The following is a 21,749-nucleotide window of genomic DNA, read 5'->3' on the forward strand; positions in this document are numbered from 1 at the left end:
TCCTTTAACAAAGATGAAAACTATTGTAGTTCATCCATTTACAAGTTACTCTTCTGTAATAAACAACATATTTTACCTTAGTATGAGTATGTGTGTGGTTATGTCAGAAATAAAATCATATATCAAATATCATGCAGCATGATTTTTACTTGTTTTAATTCAGAATTCTTAAAAGCCAGTCATACAACAATCATACTCAAATGTCTGTGTTGTCTCATTTTGAATGACTTGACCTGAGGACATTAGTCATGTGAGACAGTGCAGAGTTTATCAGCCCAGGGAGGATGAGGAAAGACAAGAAATGTTTCTTACAGCAGGAGCTAAAGTAGTTTAATTTAAGCAACCAGATAATTTTGGCAATTTTACCAACAAGTGATTTTTATTGTGTTGTGTTTAATGTTGAGTAATAATATTTCTCAGGAAAACAGGATGTAATATAATTAAGCGATAAAGGGTCATTTATTATCTAAAAATGATACATAATGTGAAATTTAGGGAAAAAAACTTGTAAACTATATAAAATATATGATATACATATTACATTCATATATCATTTTCATTATTTGGCTTTCTTCACCCCAGTAAGAATACTGTAGGATTTTGTACATCTGTTCAACCAACTCCAGTCACTGTGGCTCTCGAGCACAATAATAAACAGCAGAATCTTCAGTCTTCAGACTGTTCATCTGCAGATACAGCTGCTGTCTGCTGTCGTCTCTGGAGATGGTAAACCGGCCCTGAACTGACTGAGAGTAGTTGATGCTACTGTGGATAATCACAGCCACTCCAGTCCTTTTCCGGGAGCCTGTCTGATCCAGTGCATCCTGTAGCTACTGAATATAAACTCAGAGGTTGTGCAGGTCAATCTGTGGGATTCTCCAGCTCCTTCTGCTGTGTGTTGCCATGTTCTAGATCAAGAAGAACACCAATATTAAACTATATGTGAAATAACAACTGTACACCAAAAAGCTAAACAAAATAGGTACACAAATGTATTTGTACTGTATCTGGTATTTCTGTACTCTGTCTGTGCATGTCTTGCATTTGCTGTTATATTGTTTGATGAGCTTATGAAATTCTGTGTACTTGATATCTCTGCATGTTAGCCGCTTCATGTCTAGACACATGCTGATATGCAAATGTTCACAGAAAGATGGGTGTCTTGTTTTGAGGAACTTTATTTGTAGCTCTGACGGTTGCCACAAAGTTTCACTATCACAGCTGTGGTCCCAAAGGTGCAGAGAGAGCGGGAAGTGACTCTCCAAAGATTATATGTTTAGAAACTGAAAACCCTTCAGAGCTTAACTGCTAAAGTTTCCATTACGTTGACTTGACGCGTTATTATTTTAGATGTTCATAGAGCCCTGTGTTGTGACGCTTAATGACATCAAATTCCTCAAAAGCTTTCCCTGTTTATCACAAGCCAAATTTGATTTATTGTATTTTAAATTTATTGAATTAAAGATGAAAGCAAATATGATCAACAAAATGACAAAACATGAAAAGTGAAGATTTATAGTCAAACTATGAAATGCAAAACCACATACAGAATGTCTATTTCTACACAGTGCAATATGTTATTTACGTGTCAATGAAAAATCAATACTACACTTCAATAATACATTTTAAGGACAACTTTAACAGTAGCATAAAAAGGTTTGTCCTCATACCGGTACTGGTACATAACTATGTACTTAAACTTACTTAAAGATAGCATTTCTGTTTAATTTAATAGATCACTAATATACTAGTATGGTTATTGCAGCATTTAAAAACACAGAAACCAGCACATTTTCTGTGTTTGGTGGGGCTCTTTATTCAGCTGATGCTCATTGTGATCAGTCACACCTGAGCTTATTGGCCATGCCTATTCTCTCCAATAAACTCTAAAAGGGATGCAGTGATTGTGATGCAAAATCAACACAATAAACCTTTAATATTACAGGTTTGTTATAGTCAGAGCAATTCACCAGCCAAAAAGAATCATTTGGTGTCCATTAACTTTTCAGAAATTGCCTATAATCAATTACATATTTTATTTTTATTTTTTATTTTCATCTCTTATGTCTTATTTTATTTAGCTAAATGGATGCAATCATTTTTATTACAGGGAAATCCCATATTATACTTATAATATCCGGGCAATTTAGAGTCTTTTCTTCTCTTTCACATATTGTTTGTAAGAGAAGAAAAGACATTGTTTGTTTGTGATGATGGAAATTAGCTACCGCAATGATAGAAAAACTGTTCAAAGATGAGTAGGTCAAAAATATTCTTTCCTTTATGTGCTTGATTTTTATTTATATGACTGGGCTTTAACTTGTAAAGTACCTGGTCAAACTGTAATGTATAAATCCTGTATTACATTCAGTCTTTAGTCCTGTATATCTGGCAGCTACGGCGTATCTGCGTGTCTTGCTGTGTGGATGCGTGCACGCACGTAAGTACGAGGATGTTTGTGTGTCAGAGGGACTGGTATATCAGACCCCCTTTGAGATAATGCATGCTACCACTTGTGCCACTACAGTGTCCATTTAGCCTACTATAATCTGTGTGCTGGAATCTGGCCGTGTGTGTGTGTGTGTGTGTGTGTGTGTGTGTGTGTGTGTGTGTGTGTGTGTGTGTGTGTGTGTGTGTGTGTGTGTGTGTGTGTGTGTGTGTGTGTGTGTGTGTGGTGAATCACTGATGAAGAGAGACTCCAAGTGTTGGCTCTATATCTCTTTCTGCCTTCTCCTCTAACTTAAAAAAACTTCATTTGGCATTCTAGTTCAAACCGCCCATTTAGACGCTACAGTTTTGGAACAATAACTATGAACTTCCACTTAATTTACATAGCAATCACACTCTTCAAAAAGGCTGCAGAACTGCTCATTGCAACCAACATGAAGGAGAATGGAAACCTACTTAATCGTATTATTGTTAAAGTATACAAACAAAACACTCAAGCACAATATGTAATGTTGAACAAATCAAAAGATCATTTGGTCATAATAAAGTTTTTTTTTGTTTTTTTTGTGTTTTGGGGTCTCACATTTCTAATTAATAGTGAAATATGAGAGACTGGTAGGAGAGAAAACAGCCCCCGCATGGTCATAAACTCGCATACATCCTCCTAGCTTGCTCATTAGGTCATTTTAAAATTCTCTTTCCCTGCCTCGGAGGATGTTTTGTATATTGAACCACCACAGACACACATATACGTATGCAATTCCCTCCCACTGTAACCTCTCTAAATTACCACCCATAAGAATTAAAGGGTGAGTCACTCCTGTGTGGCATCAAGTAACTTCTTCTAAGCACAACCGTAGGTAGGACACCAACAGCTGTGTGTGTGTGTGTGTGTGTGTGTGTGTGTGTGTGTGTGTGTGTGTGTGTGTGTGTGTGTGTGTGTGTGTGTGTGTGTGTGTGTGTGTGTGTGTGTGTGTGAGAGAGAGAGAGGTTTTTAATAAGATAGCACATAAGACATTTTTCTCTCTTGATTGTGCTCAGGAACTGAAATCAAGCATTATTCACTTTGATCACATATAAAGTGTGGATGCTAATCCAGTGGAGCAGTGTAGTATACAGTACTACTGTAAGATATCATTGAAAACTACTCGTACATAGATTGTTTAAAATATTAAAGTCATTCATAAACGTGTAACAAAAGGGTCTCCATGCAACATTTATTTGAAACAGTCAGCACACTTCTCAAGCTGTCAGACAATGTGACGTAGACAGATTGAAACACAATATGACAAACAATAGTAAATTGACCGGTTTACAATTACAAAGACAGGTTCTCATGGCAGAGAGTACACACAGAGACAGAACAACACATTAGCACTAACTACCACATTTAAAGCTGAATCTACTATTTATCACATTCAAGGGAGTTATTCAGGGCCTTAGACACATCTCTGGATATAGTAGACTTTTTGCCACTACCAGGAAATGCGTGGCAGGAGAACATGGTGAACTTGTTCCACTTCTCTTTGGTGGTGGTGTAAATACTTGCAACTGAGTAGCCTTGTTTGGTCTTCACTGGCGGGAAGTTAATGCCATCAGTATAGATGGGGGGGTTTGTTTTTTGTTCTGACCAGGTGATGTAGTAATCCTGCTGCACCCGACTGGAGACCAGACACACCAGAGTGACCTCATCCGTGATGTCCTCATCTGGGAGGATGTGGACTGTTACTTTTGGCTCGCTCCCATCTGAAAGAGATACTCGGTTTAACAAGGATGTTCATATTTATGCTTTTACATTTGCTATACATTGATTATGACATGTTTGTGTGTGTGTGTGTGTAAGTTTGCGGCCACAACAGACTTACAGGTCATTGTACCAATCTGTCTCTGTCAAAGACACTCAGTAACATACCTCCTTTGCGTAAAGTCAGATCTTGAGTAACTGGTGTCAAATTGTCTTTCTTGGCAGAACAGCGCACGTTGTTGTTTCCCTGCCAGTCAGCGAGGCTAAGAGTCATTGTGCTGACTTTGCGGCCTCCCGACTGTGTTGTTGGGATGGTGTTGGTCACAGGGGATCCATTGATTTCCCAAGTGATTTTAAATTGATTCACAACATTCTGGTCCTGTCCAGTAATGATACACTGCAACTTTGCCTGGTTGTTGCTAAAAATTTCTTTGAGACTTGATTGGTTCAGTTCCATTGTGACATCTCCATTTGGAGGCAATGTGGGCTCTGTGGGTGTGGAAGAAGAAGTTGAAATAAAAGATTAAAGAGATTCAAGATTTACTTTTTTGTCAATGTCATATGTACTTCCGTACATACAAAAATGAAATATTGTTCCCCCAGCTAGTGTTAGTACAAAATAAGTAAATAAATAGGATAAAAACACATAAAATACGATCTAAAGCACATAGACATATAAGAGGAGCTTAGGCACAGAATATTAAAGTGCAGTGGAGAGTAGCAGCTTGTGCAGAATAGCAGCACAGTATGTACAGTGCAAGTGCAATGCAGTCATGCATTTAATCCAAACAAAGTGCAGTTCAGGCAGGTAACTGCACAGTAGGGAAACATGGCAGTGGGAGGGGGCACAGTCCATTTAAAATCCTAACAGCCTGTGGAAAGTAGCTGTTCAGCAACCAGCTGGTTCTGGAGTGGAGGCTCTTGTAGCTTTTCCCAGACGGAATGAGGGAGAAAAGGCTGTGGGAAGGGTGGGAAGGTTGTGTAAGCTGCACCATGATGTTAGCTCCTCTACCTCCCTCCTGTATGCAGACACATCATCATTGCTCATCAAACCCACCACTGTCATGTCATCAGCAAACTTTATGATATCATTGGTGTTAAATCGGGCAGAGCAACCATGGATGAGCAGGCTGAACAGCAGGGGGCTCAAGACACAGCCTTGGGATGACCCTGTGCTCACCAAAATGGTTTTCGCAGTGCGTCTGTCCACAATGACTCTCTGCTGTATCTGTGACAGGAGGTTAAATCACATTTGTTGTCTCCAGGGTGAGTCACAGAACAACTATAAGGTCTCCTTGAATCCCATTCAGATTTTGATACAGTGAGCGAACTGGCTCTTGTATATTTGTTGTTTTTCTCAGCTGGAGGATATTGTACAGCTGCAGTCAGGCTTTTCTCACTGGCATCGGTCCACTGGAAAGTAAGACTCTTTGGGTAGAAGTCTTGTGTAAGACAGCTAACAGTGATTCTATCTGCAGCCCCAGGACTGCACTGAACCAAAGGGAACAGAGTCGGTGCAGTTGTAGTATCTGTGAAACAGTTGTGTCAAAACATGTAAATACCAATAAAGGTCAATTAAAGAACACAGATGATCAATAGCTTGTCTAAAGGTTCATTTTAAATATATCGCACAATATTGCATGATGAAACTGAGGACAAGAACATCTGCCTAAAAAAAGAAGTTCAATGATTAAATGTTTTAATAAATAATGTCCTGTTGATCTTTTTTTTTTTTTTTTGACAAACAGGCTGTATCGGAGCTTATACAATGGCACTAATGTTTAATACCGCACTGTTTTGTGAAATGTAATTTATCAATTTAAAGCATTTTTGCCATGGCTGGTATACTCTTTGTGTGCAACACAACCAACAGTTAATTGTTTTGCACAGAACCAAAGGGAACCATTTTAAAATCTTTCAAAAAGGAGATTTTTTAAGTTTAAAATCCTATGAATACAAATGTGCATACATTATCACAAATAATCAATTGTTAATCTAAAAGCCAATGATTGGTTAAATTGTTAAACCACATAATTGAAACAGAGACCCAAAGTTAAATCATTAAATATTAAATAAATAATGATACAATTACTTTAACTGGTGATATAACCATTAAATTGTAAACTAACTCAATACATTTTTAAAACTCAGGTCTAATATAATTGTTATTGTTATAACTACCACCTGCGACTACAAAATCAGCATTATTGTGAATATTAAAATGCCGCTCATTGTTGGAGAATTTGAGCATTTCCCAAACTGGAACCTAAATCGTTCTTTACCATTGTGTCTGGTTTATCTTAATCTTTATCTTTATATCTTTATATTTAATAGTAACTTATAAAGGAATAAATAATTGTGTTCAGACAGACGAGCCGAGTGTGTTAATACAATGGCTTATACCAACATATAAAATAAAAACCACTACACAGTTTTTTTGGTTTTACGCTAAATCTGAAAACCTAGAAAAGTTGTCTGGAAGAATTAAAAATCACTTGATGAAAAAGAGTTCCTCACTAAAAGAGATTACTAACAATTAAACCTAGAATGCAAATGATGCATTCGGTCTTTTAAAAGTCAGTCGTCGCTTTGGTGTTTCAAATGAAACTATAAATAGATACTACATACTATGTAATAGTATGTACTTAAATATATATTTGTTCAGTTGTGTAATTGAAACACATACGGACCCAGTAATTAAATGCATGAATAAAATATGTTCTCCTATGTTCAGATTTACGGTAACTTTTTCTCTAAGAAATTACGGTACGGTATGGTGATTAATATCCACGGTAATACAACATGTATTGAATAATAATTTGAATAAAAAGATGCAAACATTCATCAACACCAATTACAATCCAGCTGAATCAATTACAAGATTAACTCAAACCACCATCTGCATTAAGAGGAAGTTTTTCAAATGCTTTCTAAGAAACAGCTGCATTAAAAACATCTGTCTGCTCTGTTTTGTAGTGTGTCCAACATCAATATAAACCTAAATATAGGACTATAAGTTAAACTTCTCTAGCACCAATAATCATATTAAAAAGTTAAAGAGAATCTTCTGACTAAAAATATATTGTTTAAATGTGACTTACCTGTTACTGTGACTTCAGTCCCGCTGCCCCAGTAGTCGAAGTAATCACAGTGCTGCATCTCCACTCACTGCTGGAACAAAAACCTGTCATACCAAAAATAATGTGTGAAAACCTCATAACGTGACTAAAGAACACATACATCCTGATGAGCATTATCCCCTGATGTCATCCTGGGAGCATGTGTTTTGTGCTGATTCTTAATCAGTTCTTAAAGTTAAGATTTACTGCAAGATGACAGTTATGTCTGTGCACCAACTCTGACTTTTGTGTGTACAAAAGCGATCCACTCCAGTCCTTTCCCAGGAGCCTGTCTGACCGAGTTCATAGGGTAGCTGCTGAGTGTGAATCCAGATGTTGTACAAGTCAATCTGTGGGATTCTCCAGGTCTTTTAATCGCTGGTTCAGATTCTGTCAGTCTCTGACCATCAACACCTGTCAAGAGGATAAAAAACATCAAGTGAAATAAGCTGATGACACAAATAAAAGCTATGTTAAATTAAGATCAGTGGAAATCTGCCATTGCCCAGCAGATAGTTAAAAGCAGCAGTCCTGTCCTATAGTCCATCATGTTAAACTGTGTGTCCACTGTTCTCTGTCCTGTCTGACACCGGTGGCGGTGGAGAAGGGCCGGACAGCTGATAGCACAGGGAGAGAAGCGCTTTTAAAACAGTGTTGTGACGCTGTGATTGGCCTATGGAATCTTTGGCCGTTCCTGATTGGATTATCAGAAGGAGAGCGCCTCAAGCGCTGATTCGCTTTAGGAGAGACTGATTATTTGTTAGGTGTTCCTGAAAGAATTTGCGCTGAGCTACATTTGTGAAAATAAATTGTGTGAGGTTTTTGTCAAGCCTCTCTGCTTCCTTTAACCAGTGTGTGTTTCACACAGTAATACACAGCAGAGTCCTCTGGCTTTAAGTTGGAAAGTCTCAGATACATCATGCTGTTGTTGTCATCTCTACTGATTTCTACACGGCCCTGCACACTTCTGGCATAATGTGATCTACTAGCATCGCTGTAAATAAGCCCTATCCATTCCAGTGCTTCTCTCCAGATCCCCTGCACGAGAGACTGAGAGTCTCCCCAGGCTTTTTCACTACTGAACTGGAAGGAATGGACTCCATTCTCTGACCTGTACAACCTGATGAAATGAAAGAGAGAAGAACCACAGAAGAAAGTGAGACAGTCATCTGGGAAGTGTTCTGGTGTCACTGACTGACCATCAGTCCATGTTGTCTGAGAAAAGATAACACAGCAAGAAGCAGGAGAACTCACAGGGCAGAGAGAGAGCAACCAGCAGAAGAGTGAGTGTGTTCATCATCCTGAGGCTGGAGATGTGACATCTGATGCTCCACACAAAGAACAAGAGCAGTCAGCAGGACAGAAGTACACTGCACAGACTGAAGATTTGATTCAGGACATAATAGGGAGGGAGTGGCTCCTAAACCAGCACTCTGTTATAGTTTGTATAATTTATTATTTGTTAATTTTTCAATTACAGTCGCTTGTCCTTCTACATACAATATCACATTTTGAGATAAGAGCATTTTTATGTAGTGTTCTATCATTTAACCAAGAAATATAAATAAAGGCCATTTGTATTGTACATGTTAAGTTTATCCAAAACAATCTCATGTAAATTTGTGTTTGAGTCACATGCTGGTTGCTGAGTATTTGTGCAGGTCTGTTGGTGGTTTGCATCACTGTGTAGCTTACACACACACAGTAATACACAGCTGTGTCTTCAGGCTGCAGATTCTGTGTGCTAGTAGATGTGTCCGTGTGATAAAATAACTTGTTCTTCAGAGGATAAAAAACATTGTATGAAAGCAAAAACAAATAAAAGATATGTAAGATTAAGATCAGTGAAAATCTTCACCTGCCCAGAAGATAGTTAAAAGCAGCAGTCCTGTCCTATAGTCCATCATGTTAAACTGTGTGTCCACTGTTCTCTGTCCTCCTCTCTGCACTCAGATAAGTAGAGGTGAAGATATCTGAGATTTGCATCCACTCCTCCTCACAGGGAGAAAACATCTGGACTGGAGATATTTAATGAAACTGAGTCAGAGTCAACCCTCCAAGTCAGCTGTTTTGACCTTTGTCTGACATGTTTTAATTTGTGTAAAATGTTTATTAATATTAACACCACAACCACAGTTATTATATTAATACACAAATAAGATCTGACACATTACAGTAACATACAACGTTAATTCAAACTTGTTAAATCATAATTAATGTTGTTTTCAAGGCTCTGTTTCAATTACTTTATTGTCATTTCACCATTTAATACCATTATAACATCATGGCCCCGTCACCACATTTAAGAGTAAACTTAAAACTCTCCTCTTCGATAAAGCTTATAGTTAGGAAGTGAGGAGTTGCAGCGTCCACCTAGCCCAGCCCACCTGCTTCTCGTTATAGTCGTCAGATTAATTTACCATATAATCAATAATATAATCAAAGTAGAGGGAGGCAGGCCAGTACAGCCCGATCCGGTTGGGGAGAGTTCTAGCCCGACCAGGCTCCTCTCCTTAACCTGTCTCTCTTAATTATGCTGTTATAGTTTTAGATGGGGGACTTCCTTAGACACACTGAACTTCTCTCTCCTCTCTCTTTCCATTTGTGTGCATTCATGTCCCAGAAATGCTTGTTACTAACCTAGCTCTGGGGAGCTTAGTCCCCACAGTCCTTTTGTTTTTGTTTTTTTCGCCCAGCATGTTTCCTTGGATTAGGGTGGCACCTAAATCATGGTGGCAGCTGTCGCCGTGGTCCTGCTGCACGCCCTGCTATGCCCTGTTACATCCTGCTACGCTCTGCGGTGCCCTCCAGTGTCCTGCTACGTCCTGCTACATCCTGCTATGCTCTGCTGTGCCCTGCTACGTCCTGTAATGCCCTGCAGTGCCCTGCTATGCCATGAACTCCTACATCTACTATTTTTAATCACTGTTCTATTATCTTTTATTGTGACTGGTGACAATAAAACACACCCCAGCCACTATTCAACACACCCCCAACCGGCACCTTCAGACACCGCCTACCAGGAGCCTGGGTCTGTCTGAGGTTTCTTCCTAAAAGGGAGTTTTTCCTCGCCACTGTCGCACTAAATGCTTGCTCTTGGGGGAATTACTAGAATTGTTGGGTCTTTGTAAATTATAGAGTGTGGTCTAGACCTACTCTATCTGTAAAGTGCCTTGAGATAACTATTTATTATTATGATTTGATACTATAAATAAAATTGAATTGAAATTAATTGAATGGCTTTTACCTATGAACAGAAGTAAACGGCAGAATCTGCTACTGTCAGGCTCTAGACCTCGAGGTACTGAGTGCTGCTGGGAACATCTTCAGTCATGATGAAACTTTGAAAGGAGCTGCCATAGATAGCAGAGTTTGAACCTGTTGTGAATATAGTAGCGCTGTCATGCTATAACCAGATATGATACATGACATCTTCACTGTCTCTCCAGGTCTTTTCACCTCAGAGGAAGACTGGTCCAGTTTGATCTCACTCCAAACTCCTGTAAGTTGATTTTAAAAAAGTGATCATCATCTAACAGACTTGTAAATCACAAGTTGGACATTCACTAAGGAAGTATTGCAGAATTAATTTTCTCACCATGAATAGTAACTACAAATAATAAACTCCAGGGTATTTTCCATTCTGTGAGAAACACTGTAGTTCAGTGCTTTCTGAGTGTTTCAGAAATATATCAGAAGAGTTTGCATAGACCTCCCTCTACAGGTTTAAAATGGGAACATGTCACACAGAATCATTTCCATAAGTAGAGTATCTCTACAACAGCAGAGATATGAGATATGTGAAATATGAAACTGATTTCTGGACTGATAGAAAATAATTGGACATAAACTACAATATTCTACCTTGACAATATTTAACCCACGGTTTAGCAGTTTAGAGCTTCTTTCATATTGGCCAAATTCCAAAAGGGAAATGTCATCCTATATTTGTGAAGAGATGTATAGCTGCTGTTAAAAAAATTTTAATTTTTCGTTATTTTCTATCACATTGTATTCAACAGGAAAAATGTCCCCATCTTTTCTAGGCATCACAATACACAAACATATACTGTATATATACTATGAAAATGTGTTATATGCATATTGTATTGAGAGAAAATCAACATTCTCTAAGTCTCTTCTATATTGATATCGCCTTCAGTGGAAATCAAATCGACATTGAGATCGACACTGATACATTAAAATTCTCAACTTTCCCTCCGTCTACCAGTAACAATAAATGCCTCTACCATTCAGGGAACTCCATAAACATACACTCACCCAAAGAGAAGGGGGAATCTCTGACAAACACACTTTGGTAATGAAAACAAATTTTTCTTTGGTTTGACTAATTAACATCACACTGGCGTTGGCTAAAGACTAGTGATTTAGTTACTTATGCAGTTATGATTTACATTTTTAAATAATATTATGGAAGAGAAACTGACTTTGAGGACTCATTTATACTGTAGTTAGATCACAACCTTTAAGAAGTTGTGAACTGAATTTATTCCATCACTTGAAGATTATACATATAATGATGTATCATTGATTGTAATTTCAAAGTATTTAAATTAATGAAAACTGTGGCTGTTAAATTAAATTTAGAGCCATTTATAAAATCTAAAGAGATGTTTCTCTCCTTGCTGTAACAGTGAGCTGGTGTTGAAACAATTAGTGGTCTGAGGACTCCTCCTCTGGTGGCTTCATGTTACAAGTGTTCAGGCTCTGAGGGGTTTTTGTTCAGGTCTACTGATGGTTAGTGTTACTGTGGCTCTCTGGCACAGTAATACACAGCAGTGTCTTCAGGCTGCACATTCTGTCCATTTAGAGTCACTGTGTTACTGGAAGAGTCCAAGTTTACACTGAACTTGTTCTTCAGTGAATCTTTGACGTTTGTATCACTACTAATCCACTCCATTCCTTTCCCTGCAGGCTGTCTGATCCAAGCTGTGTAGTAGCTGCTAAGAGAATAAGAGACCTGACAGGTGATGGTCAGACGTTGACCTGGCTGCACAGTCACAGAGGCTGGCTGTGTCAACTGTTCACACTTCACACCTGTGGAGGAAAACATGTTGAGTATTGAATCAGTGTAATAACAGTGAACAGTGTGCTGTGATCATACTGTCAGTGTCTCTGCCTCAGTGAGACTCACAGGATCCAGCAGCCAGCAGCAGCAGCAGAGCTACAGAGAACATGGTTGGTATTGAAGGTGATCTGATGGGAGCTTCTCTTCTTCTGCTGCAACTGACAGCATGATATCAAGTCTTTATAGCAGACTGTGAGGAAGTTCACTTTGCATAGAGAAAGACACTGACAAGCTATAAAGGAAGGGTGCATTGTCCTGTCACAAGTAAAGCTTTAAATTGTGTTAGGAGACGTGAAAGCAAATATTAATGATTTTAAAACAATAACTTAAAGGTCAATTTATAGAGGACAGAGGCCATAAAAGAAGAATGAACTGTCCTGTCACAAGTAGTCAAAGACTGGAATTTTGTTATGAACATTTATTCTTGAAAAATATGAAATAAGGTATATTTATTATTTTAAACATTAACTTAAAGCCTCTAACAAAATAAGAGACCTGGCAGGTGATCGTTGGAGTCTCAACTTAAAAGGACTGTCAGACATGCTTATTTGACCTTTCAAACTTGTGGAAAGAAATATGTGGAAATTATTCTCATAGCAACCATTTCCTAAACAGTCTAACTAAACTTTTTTTTAAGATTAAATGGATAAGGCATGAAATGGACTTGGCCTCCCTAAATTATGCCGACCATAAAAGCTCATCAAGTCAACTGTAGTCACCCTCCAAGATGAAGCCTAATTCAAGTCTTACAATCAGTTATGTCCTTAAAACCTTTTTTTTTAAAATGTGTTATGTGTTTAATTTATGTTCGTTTAACCATTATTTAGCTATAACAAGTTATTTTTTTAATAGTTAAAATATAACATAAAATGCTTCACACCTGCCTTACAAAATAACAGATAGGATTATTAATAACCACTACATTATTGTAGAAAAGCACATGTTGGTAGAAACCATAAAAAAGAGGAAGTCACAAACCACAACCACAGCTGGTGCTTTCACATTGTGTTTTTTTCTCTGTATGTGTAGGTATGATGCCATACTGAGTTGTCTCAATATTTGTTTGAGGTTTTTGTAAGACCTCTCTGCTTACAATAAACAGTGTGCGTCTCTAGCGCAGTAATACAGAGCAGAGTCCTCTGGCTTTAGGTTGGACAGTCTCAGATACACCATGCTGTTGCTGTTATCTCTGGTGATTTCTATACGTCCTTGCACACTGCTTGCATAATGTGTTTGACTTGCATCATAGTAAATAATCCCCATCCATTCCAGTGTTTTTTCCTGCAGGTTGTCTGATCCAGTGCATTGCATTACGGCTGAAATCAAATCCAGTTCCCCTGCAGGAAAGACTGATGGCCTCCTCAGGCTTTTTCAACACTGAAATGGAGGGAATGGACTCCAGAGCCTGGCCATTTAAACCTGCCAAATCACCAGAATTCAAGAGGGACAAGTGAGAATGACAAAGGAATAAATGCCAGTATGCTTTTTAAAATGTTTTGCAGCATGAAGTAACTTACTGGGAAGACAGAGCGCTGTCAGCAGAACAGACAGTTTGTCCATCATCTTGAGACTGAAGATGTGTACTGATACACACTAACCAAGAATTCAGTGGGAGGACAGAAGTAGGCCTATACCCTCTGAAAACTCTGGATTTGCATTGGGATTTTATAAGGGAGGGGCTATAATGATTGGCAAATGTCATTCAAATACAAGAGAAAAGTGGCCTATGTTTTTACAGCACCGGTGTCACTGAAAAACAGAATCTATTGCTACAATACTTTGGCTTTTGATTAGCTAAAACGATTAATTATCCAATAAAAGTTTGATAAAGTCTGACTGTAAATGCAATCTTTTTTTTCCTTTTGTTGTAGTGCATCCTTGGTTGTTCCTGTTTCAACAAGCTCACCAGGCATGTAAGAAAGGATTTCAATCACGGAGGTGGTGGACAAAAACTACAGTAACACTTAAGTAATGTCTTAATCAATCCAACAGCACCACTTTGATCTTACTGAATAATTAGTATAATCAACCAGTATACAAAAATCTCTTTTATTTTTTAAATTAAACATTTCTAAAATGGCATTTTGCTACTGAGTCATTTGTGACACAGTGTCTTTAAATGGTCAATGCCTATTCAGTACTTCACTCTTTGAATGTACTCCAAGCATAAGGATGATAAACCGGAGTAAAATGACCCTTTCATAAACAATTCTTTTACAAAAGAGGTCTGTAACTTAAATAGCAAGAGAAATATGATCTGTCTGTATGTAGTTTATATGTATGAACAGGATTATAATGCAGTTATGTAAAAAGATTTGAAAGTGATTTAATGGTATTATCTGGCATTCTGCTCGTGATTTCAGATAATGCTGAGTTTATATACAGCACATAAAAGCAGATAAATATGTTGGTGTTGTTGTTGTTGTGTGATCAAATGGCTCATGTGCTCATTTATTTCATTCATGGGCTTCTCATGCAATGCAACAAACAATTTAGCTTCGAATGTGATCATTGCGTGTAGATTGAGAATATCTTCTTACAATTGCACTTCTTTTTTAGCAATGCATGGTTATGGGTGGTGATGGCGCAGTGGATATGATACCTTTGGTGTGGGAGACCTGGGCTTGATTCCCACTGCGATACATCAACCAATGTGTCCCCGAGCAAAACACTTAACCCCTAGTTGCTCAAGAGGCATGTGACCTCTGACATATATAGCAATTGTAAGTCGCTTTGGATAAAAGCGTCAGCCAAATGACATGTAATGTAATAATGTAATGTTATGAAAGGCTGATGGTGTCTATTCTCATATGAAAAGACAGCATTCTAAGTGCTGCAAGTCATTTATTAATAATCAGCAAAACTAAACTGTTGCATTCATTTAGACTAATATAAAATCAATCTATAGGGACAATGAGATTTTTCTTACACATGTAAGTCATGACTAATACATATGTGGATTGTCGTATGATTCACAATCCTTTTACAGGTAATACTAGATTATTTTCCCTCGCTGCTTTCCCATCTGTTGCATTCTGCTCACTTAGTGATAACAAATAGAAAGCTTTACTCAACTAGCACCACACCAAGGATAGAAGTATATTCGACAAACTGCAAAGAATAAGCAAACACAGATATGCATTCTCCATGGGTTCCCTTTTCCCAAATGAAGGCTTGAAATCCAAATGTGAGGTGATGTAGCTATTTTTATTAGTAGTAAACAGTATCAAATTACAACAGTTCCTATTACAGTAAAATGTATTTATGACATTTAGTTGCATTTATTCTTTATGAAAAAAGCTTTTAAAAACAACAGTAATGTTAGTAGACTTTGCATATGAAATTCTGTATATGGACAGCATTAAGCCTGTCTTTCTTTTTTAGACCAAAGCTCCAGAGATAATCCATATGAGACATCATCCGTCCTCTCTGGCATACCCAGATCACTGCTGATCAGGGTTTACACACAGACACATGCTCGCACAAAAAAAAAGAAACTGAATGATATAGCAGCATATCATTTTTTAACAAAGAAATTCATAAATACAAGTAGCTCAGGATCTAAACTAAGGCTGTCATCATGAGTATTAAACAAGCCTGCATCTTTCTCAGAGGAGGAACAAGGAGAAAAGTAAGTCAAAATGGTTTTATGGTTTTACAGTAACTTTACGATTTAATGGTAGTTGTTTTTATTTTTTACAATTTACCTTTCTTAAGCTTAAGAGTTATTTAAATCTCAAAGGTAAAAAAGTGAGATTGTGAAAAAGTGAAAATAATATTGTTTTGTTATTGTGGTCTTTCTTATGGTGTTATTTTAGGTTCATGGCAAAAGAAGCCTAAAGGAAAAGTCCCATTGTGAAGTAGAAGTGGGAGGGAAAACACTTAAGCTGATGCATTAGGCGAATTGGAACTCTGTTTCTGTGCTTTGTCCCCAATTTAAAGATGACATTAAATATTTTATATACATTTATATCTATGCATGGAGCTCACAGGAGGTCATTGCCTTGACACAATGTAGATATTTGTGGCCATACCAGTAATTGTACATTTTGTAGTAAACTACTGTAGAAAAAACATACTGACATAATTTCATATTTTTATTGATGCTGTTATTGTTTGGCAGACAAGAGCTCTTACACACGATGAGATTGAAGGTAACCGCTGTTTTTATGCTTTCAGATATACTGGTTGTATAGAGAGCTGTATTTTTTTTTTTTACCTTTCTTTAAATTCAAGTCACATGCCATTTCAATTGTGTGTCTCTCTAGAGTTACGTGAAGCTTTTGTTGAGTTTGATAAAGACAAGGATGGTTTCATAAGCTGTAAGGACTTGGGGAACCTGATGAGAACCATGGGTTACATGCCGACTGAAATGGAGCTTATAGAACTGAGTCAGAACATTAACATGAATCGTGAGTAATGTTCTCTAATACAGTATGATGTAAAAGCTAAAATATGTCAAACTCCATTAATGCCTAATTACTGCCGATCATGTTGGCTGACAAAATATAAAATAGAATCCATTGTTTCAATATGGGTATCTCCCTTTTCCCTATACCAGCACATTATATGAAGTATAGACAAATATGACAAAATCATTTTTTGGATGCCATTTCTTGCAGGTTTTGAATAATTTTAAATAAGGTCATTTATTACTACCTATGTGGTACTCCTGCGGTTTTCAAATGTGTACTTATTTTACTTTTTGCCAGAATATGTTTTAAAGTCCTTAATGTAAAACATCTTCATGATGGTTTTTCTAAGTTTCAGAAGCAAAGCATATTTGCATATTTCTATTTTGAAAGTAGCCGGCCAAGTGTTGGTATCACATGTATACATCATGATGCTTATCCTGTCAGTGGCTCAGATAAATTGCACAACAGAGCACAGATAGCATCTTAGTTATATTATACATCACACCTGGCAGTTAATTGTAAACAATGCTATGCATATTTATAAAGTATTTCAATTTACTGACATTTTTAAGTTTAGTTAAGCTAATAATTTAAAGCAAGAAAGATAAATGGCCAGAGGAAGTGGCATGAGTGTGCTTGCATATATGATCAAAATTGTTCCCCACAGTGACTATTGCAGCAGATTGAAATGTAATGTGATGTAATGTGAGTATCACTAATTGCCAAAGATAAATCTCTTCAACAGCAAGCTAAAAGCTATGTACTTTTTTGGAATTCACTATGGTGTTACAGCCCTTAAACTATGCATTAGCTGTGTTCTCTGGCTACTTCCTGCTTATATTAGTTACATAATTTGTCTTATCACAGTGGGGGGACGGGTGGACTTTGACGATTTCGTGGAACTAATGACCCCAAAGCTCCTGGCTGAAACAGCAGGGATGATTGGGTTAAAGGAGCTAAAAGACGCATTTCGAGAGGTGAGCTCATCATACCTATTCTCTCTTTTTGGTCTTTGGCACCCCATGGTGGATATTAAATGAACATACAGTAAAAAGGTGAAAGCTGGCAAAATAGTATGTTATGATTGCAATATGAGTCTAAAACACCTTAAAGCTTTGCATTGTTTTATTTCTTCGTCCCCTCTCCAACAGTTTGATATAGATGGTGATGGTTCTATCACATCTGAGGAGCTCAAACATGCCATGAAAAAGTTACTGGGAGAAAATACCAGCAAAAAAGAAATTGAAGCAGTGGTCAGAGAGGCTGACAACAACGGAGATGGAACAGTTGACTTTGAGGGTGAGATACAAGTACACACAAACACACATGCACACAAAGATTTTGTCTTTTTTTATAAACTTATACTTACCTCTGCTGTCTAAATGTTGAGTTAGTTGAGTTGCTCTGAGAAACACAGGAGTTTAAGTAACACATATTTAATCAATCAATCTTTGGTTAAATTAATGGCTGCAACTGTAGTTGTTGTGTTGTGTTAATTAATCCAAAGAAAGTAGCAGGTCACTAGTATTAGCTGACTCAAAGGTACAGCTCACTGGCATACCTAAAAGCATCTCTGAGCCATGATTTATGTTAAAGTTTCATCTGTGCTTTTCCTGCTATAACAAGTCACAGTGCCTGCCATGAAAATAATTTACTTAATTTTATTTTATTTGGTTATCGTTTACACTGTGACCTCATTCTGTTTTCTGTCAAAGATATGTAATTTGCCAAGTACTTGTTATTAACATTCAGTGCCAAATCTCAAATATGTGGTGTGTTCTCCTAGCTAGTTGTTATTTTAGTTGGCTATGAAACTAGAATTTGGCTAATCAATACCTTATTCTCTTTACAGAGTTCGTGAAAATGATGTCAAAGAAATGAGAACAACAGAATGAATGGATGACTGTGAATGGATGGGATTCTGTTTGATTCTATGCTGATCATACCCTACTTCTGATGAATAATTTCACTTTATTATCCTGTTATTTAAGTGGCATCTGCCTCACACACGAACACATGGAACTCATTCATTTCAAGTGAGCAAAGAAGTTTTTTTTCTTTTTGTTAAAATTGATGGATATAAAATTGTTCAAATGTTATGGTGTCGCAGGTAAAATTAGTTGACATGTTAATGTCTCAGTTATAATTATGAAGCGGCTGTTGAGATGAACACTATTTACAAGTCAGAAACTCGAGCATACAATAACTCCAATGTTACACGAACACAGCATAAGCCAACAAAAGCCAGTAATACTGTAGGTACCAGGACTCTGCAAAGACACAGTTGCGGGCTGAGGACCGACCTCTTATGAACAGCCTGCTTCTGTCAACCCCAGCTTTTCTTTATAAGTTACATTTCACTCACCTATTTTAATTCACTTTAGGGCACATAATCATAATAGAAAATGAGCCAATAGCATTTCATGATACCTTGCAGTAGATAACGATGTGTGGACAGCATGGGAGGGAATTAACTATGTGCATGCTTCTTCCAAAGGATGATCAGTTGATATGTTTCTAAGGCTTTACTGGTTGTGGACAATGACAACAGCTCTTCCATAATGCAGCTCCTTGCCTGCTATAGGGAGTGTCTGTAGCTAGTTGAATCTGATCCAGTGGACATTATCTATCAGTTGACAATGTTCAGCACTGACCACCCAAAAGTAATGTTTGACTCTGCCTTGAATGTACCTGGAGAACATGATCTCAGCAGGGCCAACTGTCCTCTACTGCCACTTTTTCACTTCCCATGCTTCTGGCTCAATAGGGTGTAAAGGCAACCCACTGTCTGTTTGAAGATTCTGTAGTTGAATGTAACTTGTACGAGTACATTTCAAGTTCTGTACTTACAAGTACAATTTTAAGTTCTTTACTTGAGTATTTCCATTTTATGCTACTTTATACTTTTACTCCACTACATTTTGAAAGCCAATAATAGGCTACTTTTGATTACACTACATGTATTTGACTTAACTTTAGTTACTTGTTACTTGGCAGATTCAGATTATTAATACAAAATATAAATCTACAAATAAATGCTGTTAATGTAAATCAGCTCCAGCTTTACCAGCGGCAGCATTAGTTATGCTTTCACATTAATGCATCATTAATTATAATTCAGTCATCTTATATATATATATATTATTCTCAAATGGCCGATTCTGCATAATGAGTACTTTTTCTTTGGGTATGAGTCAGTATATTTCGATGCCAATACTGAAACTACTTTTACTTGTAACAGAGTGTTTTACACTGTGATAATTCTACTTTACTTAAATAAAGGTTACGAGTACTTCTTCCACCAACTGGTATTAACAACTGTGTTTTCTGAAAGTTTACCTCAGTGTTTGCATATGAGCCTACTTATATCTCAAGACACATTGCAGTTTTTCAGAAAAATACACATTTTGAGAAACTGTGTGATGAGTGCTTTTTTTCTTTGCATATACTAATATCTGATCCTGATCACCTCCACTTGTTGCAGCAGGGCTAACATACTGGTCTCACAAGAAATGGTTCCATTGTGATTAAGTAGCTATCTTGCAGTGAGATATAATGATCAGAGGTTATGAAGTGTAATAATGGCTTTCAGTTATAAACATTTTCAAAATGATTGAACTAGTGCTGATGCAGTGATATGCCAACAAATAGGACCTCGAAGTTCACAGATCCTGTGTTGAAGAACCTGTGTTTATTAGAAAATAAATAATAATCTTAATAATAAGGTTCTGAAGAGGAGAAAATAAGCTCTTACACACGGCATGTTGAGTCAGTCCGTGCATCGGTAAGTCAGTCTGTCCATCTATCCAACACTTTGTTTTGATGATACCTATTGAATATGTCTAGCACCACTGTCAAGCCAAAATTTGATCGATTTGGTCAAGTCTGCCACATGGGCTTCAATGGCACAAACATACTAATTAAGTGCATGTGTGCATTTGCATTTTTATTTTTTTGTGTGGCATGTGTGTCTGTAAAGAATATTCCAAAATAAAACGTCGTAATATGAATGTGAATCAATGTGAATATTGTGAGACTGAGTAGTGTTAGTGCAATTGATTACTGGAGAATTGATCTGCCCTTTCATGGGATGTACATACTGTAATAGGCCATACAATACAGCTTAAGTAAATCTGAAACAAAATACTGTATTTACCAAGCAGACTAATTCACAAAGTATGATTGATATTATTTCTGAATGGCAGGTTCCCAACAATAATTATAATAATAACAGATTTATTTTCCAACCATTTTGTTTATTTGGCATCTGTCACTATAAATAATCATGTTACTAATGCTGTTGAATAACAAAGGCCAACATGAAAATTGTTGAGTGTGACAATAGCTATTTTTGTCTTTAAAATAAATTTGCTGGTCATACTCTTTTGAGGCTTTAACCTAATGTGAAGCTTGTCAGTAAAAATACTTATATGTGTTGTGGAATAAATGTTATGACATACAATTGCTGGGAAACAACAATGATTAAATTTTTTTGCAGTGACACAGCAAGGTGCATAAACTTGTGCTGATGTGGTCTGATCATGGTTTGGCAAATTTAATGTCATCCCATAATGCTAAACGTTGACAGTAATGTATATATAATCAATATATAACTTGATATATTATTTGCTTGTGAATTTGAAAATGATAGTTAGGTTCCAATCAAATCCCACATTGCTCATAGAATAAATGTCCAGTTGAACGGATCTCACATCATGAAACAACATACAACTACATATAAACAGTCTCAGGAATAATCTGTCTCTGTGGGCTGGATTAGTTCAGATTCTGTAATCCTCATCATGGGACCCTCAGATGAACAGATGGCAGATAAGACAAAATCACCACTCTAATTCTCATCTACTGACTGAAAAAGTAACCAAAAAAGCTATAGGGGCTTAATGAACCAGAAAGTGTTTTAAAAATTATATTTC

At 37.1% G+C, this 21,749-nt stretch overlaps 1 protein-coding gene, 1 long non-coding RNA gene, 1 pseudogene and 1 gene segment (V, D, J or C); 1 reads left to right on the top strand and 3 right to left on the bottom strand.

The window, feature by feature from the left end:
- Positions 1-3,388: 3,388 nt before the first annotated feature.
- LOC116065212 lies at positions 3,389-8,639 on the bottom strand (annotated as a pseudogene).
- A 2,071-nt stretch (positions 8,640-10,710) lies between these two features.
- LOC116065529 lies at positions 10,711-10,941 on the bottom strand. The gene is made up of 2 exons (XR_004108744.1): positions 10,910-10,941; positions 10,711-10,811 (listed from the first exon to the last, which is right to left on the bottom strand). It is a non-coding gene; the product is annotated as an uncharacterized LOC116065529 (long non-coding RNA).
- A 1,133-nt stretch (positions 10,942-12,074) lies between these two features.
- Positions 12,075-12,563, bottom strand: LOC116065527. The segment is given in 2 exon segments: positions 12,075-12,369; positions 12,467-12,563. Coding segments are annotated over 2 exon segments (336 nt in total).
- A 3,202-nt stretch (positions 12,564-15,765) lies between these two features.
- Positions 15,766-20,233, top strand: cabp5b (calcium binding protein 5b). Its single transcript, XM_031321070.2, has 6 exons — positions 15,766-16,031; positions 16,524-16,554; positions 16,669-16,812; positions 17,683-17,792; positions 17,967-18,114; positions 18,668-20,233. Exons 1-6 carry the CDS (start codon positions 15,981-15,983, stop codon positions 18,694-18,696), a joined length of 513 nt encoding a protein of 170 aa, XP_031176930.1. The 5' UTR covers positions 15,766-15,980; the 3' UTR covers positions 18,697-20,233.
- Positions 20,234-21,749: the final 1,516 nt, after the last annotated feature.

The sequence above is a fragment of the Sander lucioperca genome, chromosome 21 (assembly GCF_008315115.2).
Source record: "Sander lucioperca isolate FBNREF2018 chromosome 21, SLUC_FBN_1.2, whole genome shotgun sequence".
Taxonomy (NCBI): Eukaryota; Metazoa; Chordata; class Actinopteri; order Perciformes; family Percidae; genus Sander; species Sander lucioperca.

Coding starts and splice junctions, on each gene's coding strand:
- cabp5b (XM_031321070.2), top strand. CDS start 15,981: ATGAGTATTAAACAAGCCTGCATCTTTCTCAGAGGAGGAACAAGGAGA. Junction 16,813..17,682: donor TCAGAACATTAACATGAATC/GTGAGTAATGTT, acceptor GTCTTATCACAG/TGGGGGGACGGGTGGACTTT. Junction 18,115..18,667: donor TGGAACAGTTGACTTTGAGG/GTGAGATACAAG, acceptor TTCTCTTTACAG/AGTTCGTGAAAATGATGTCA.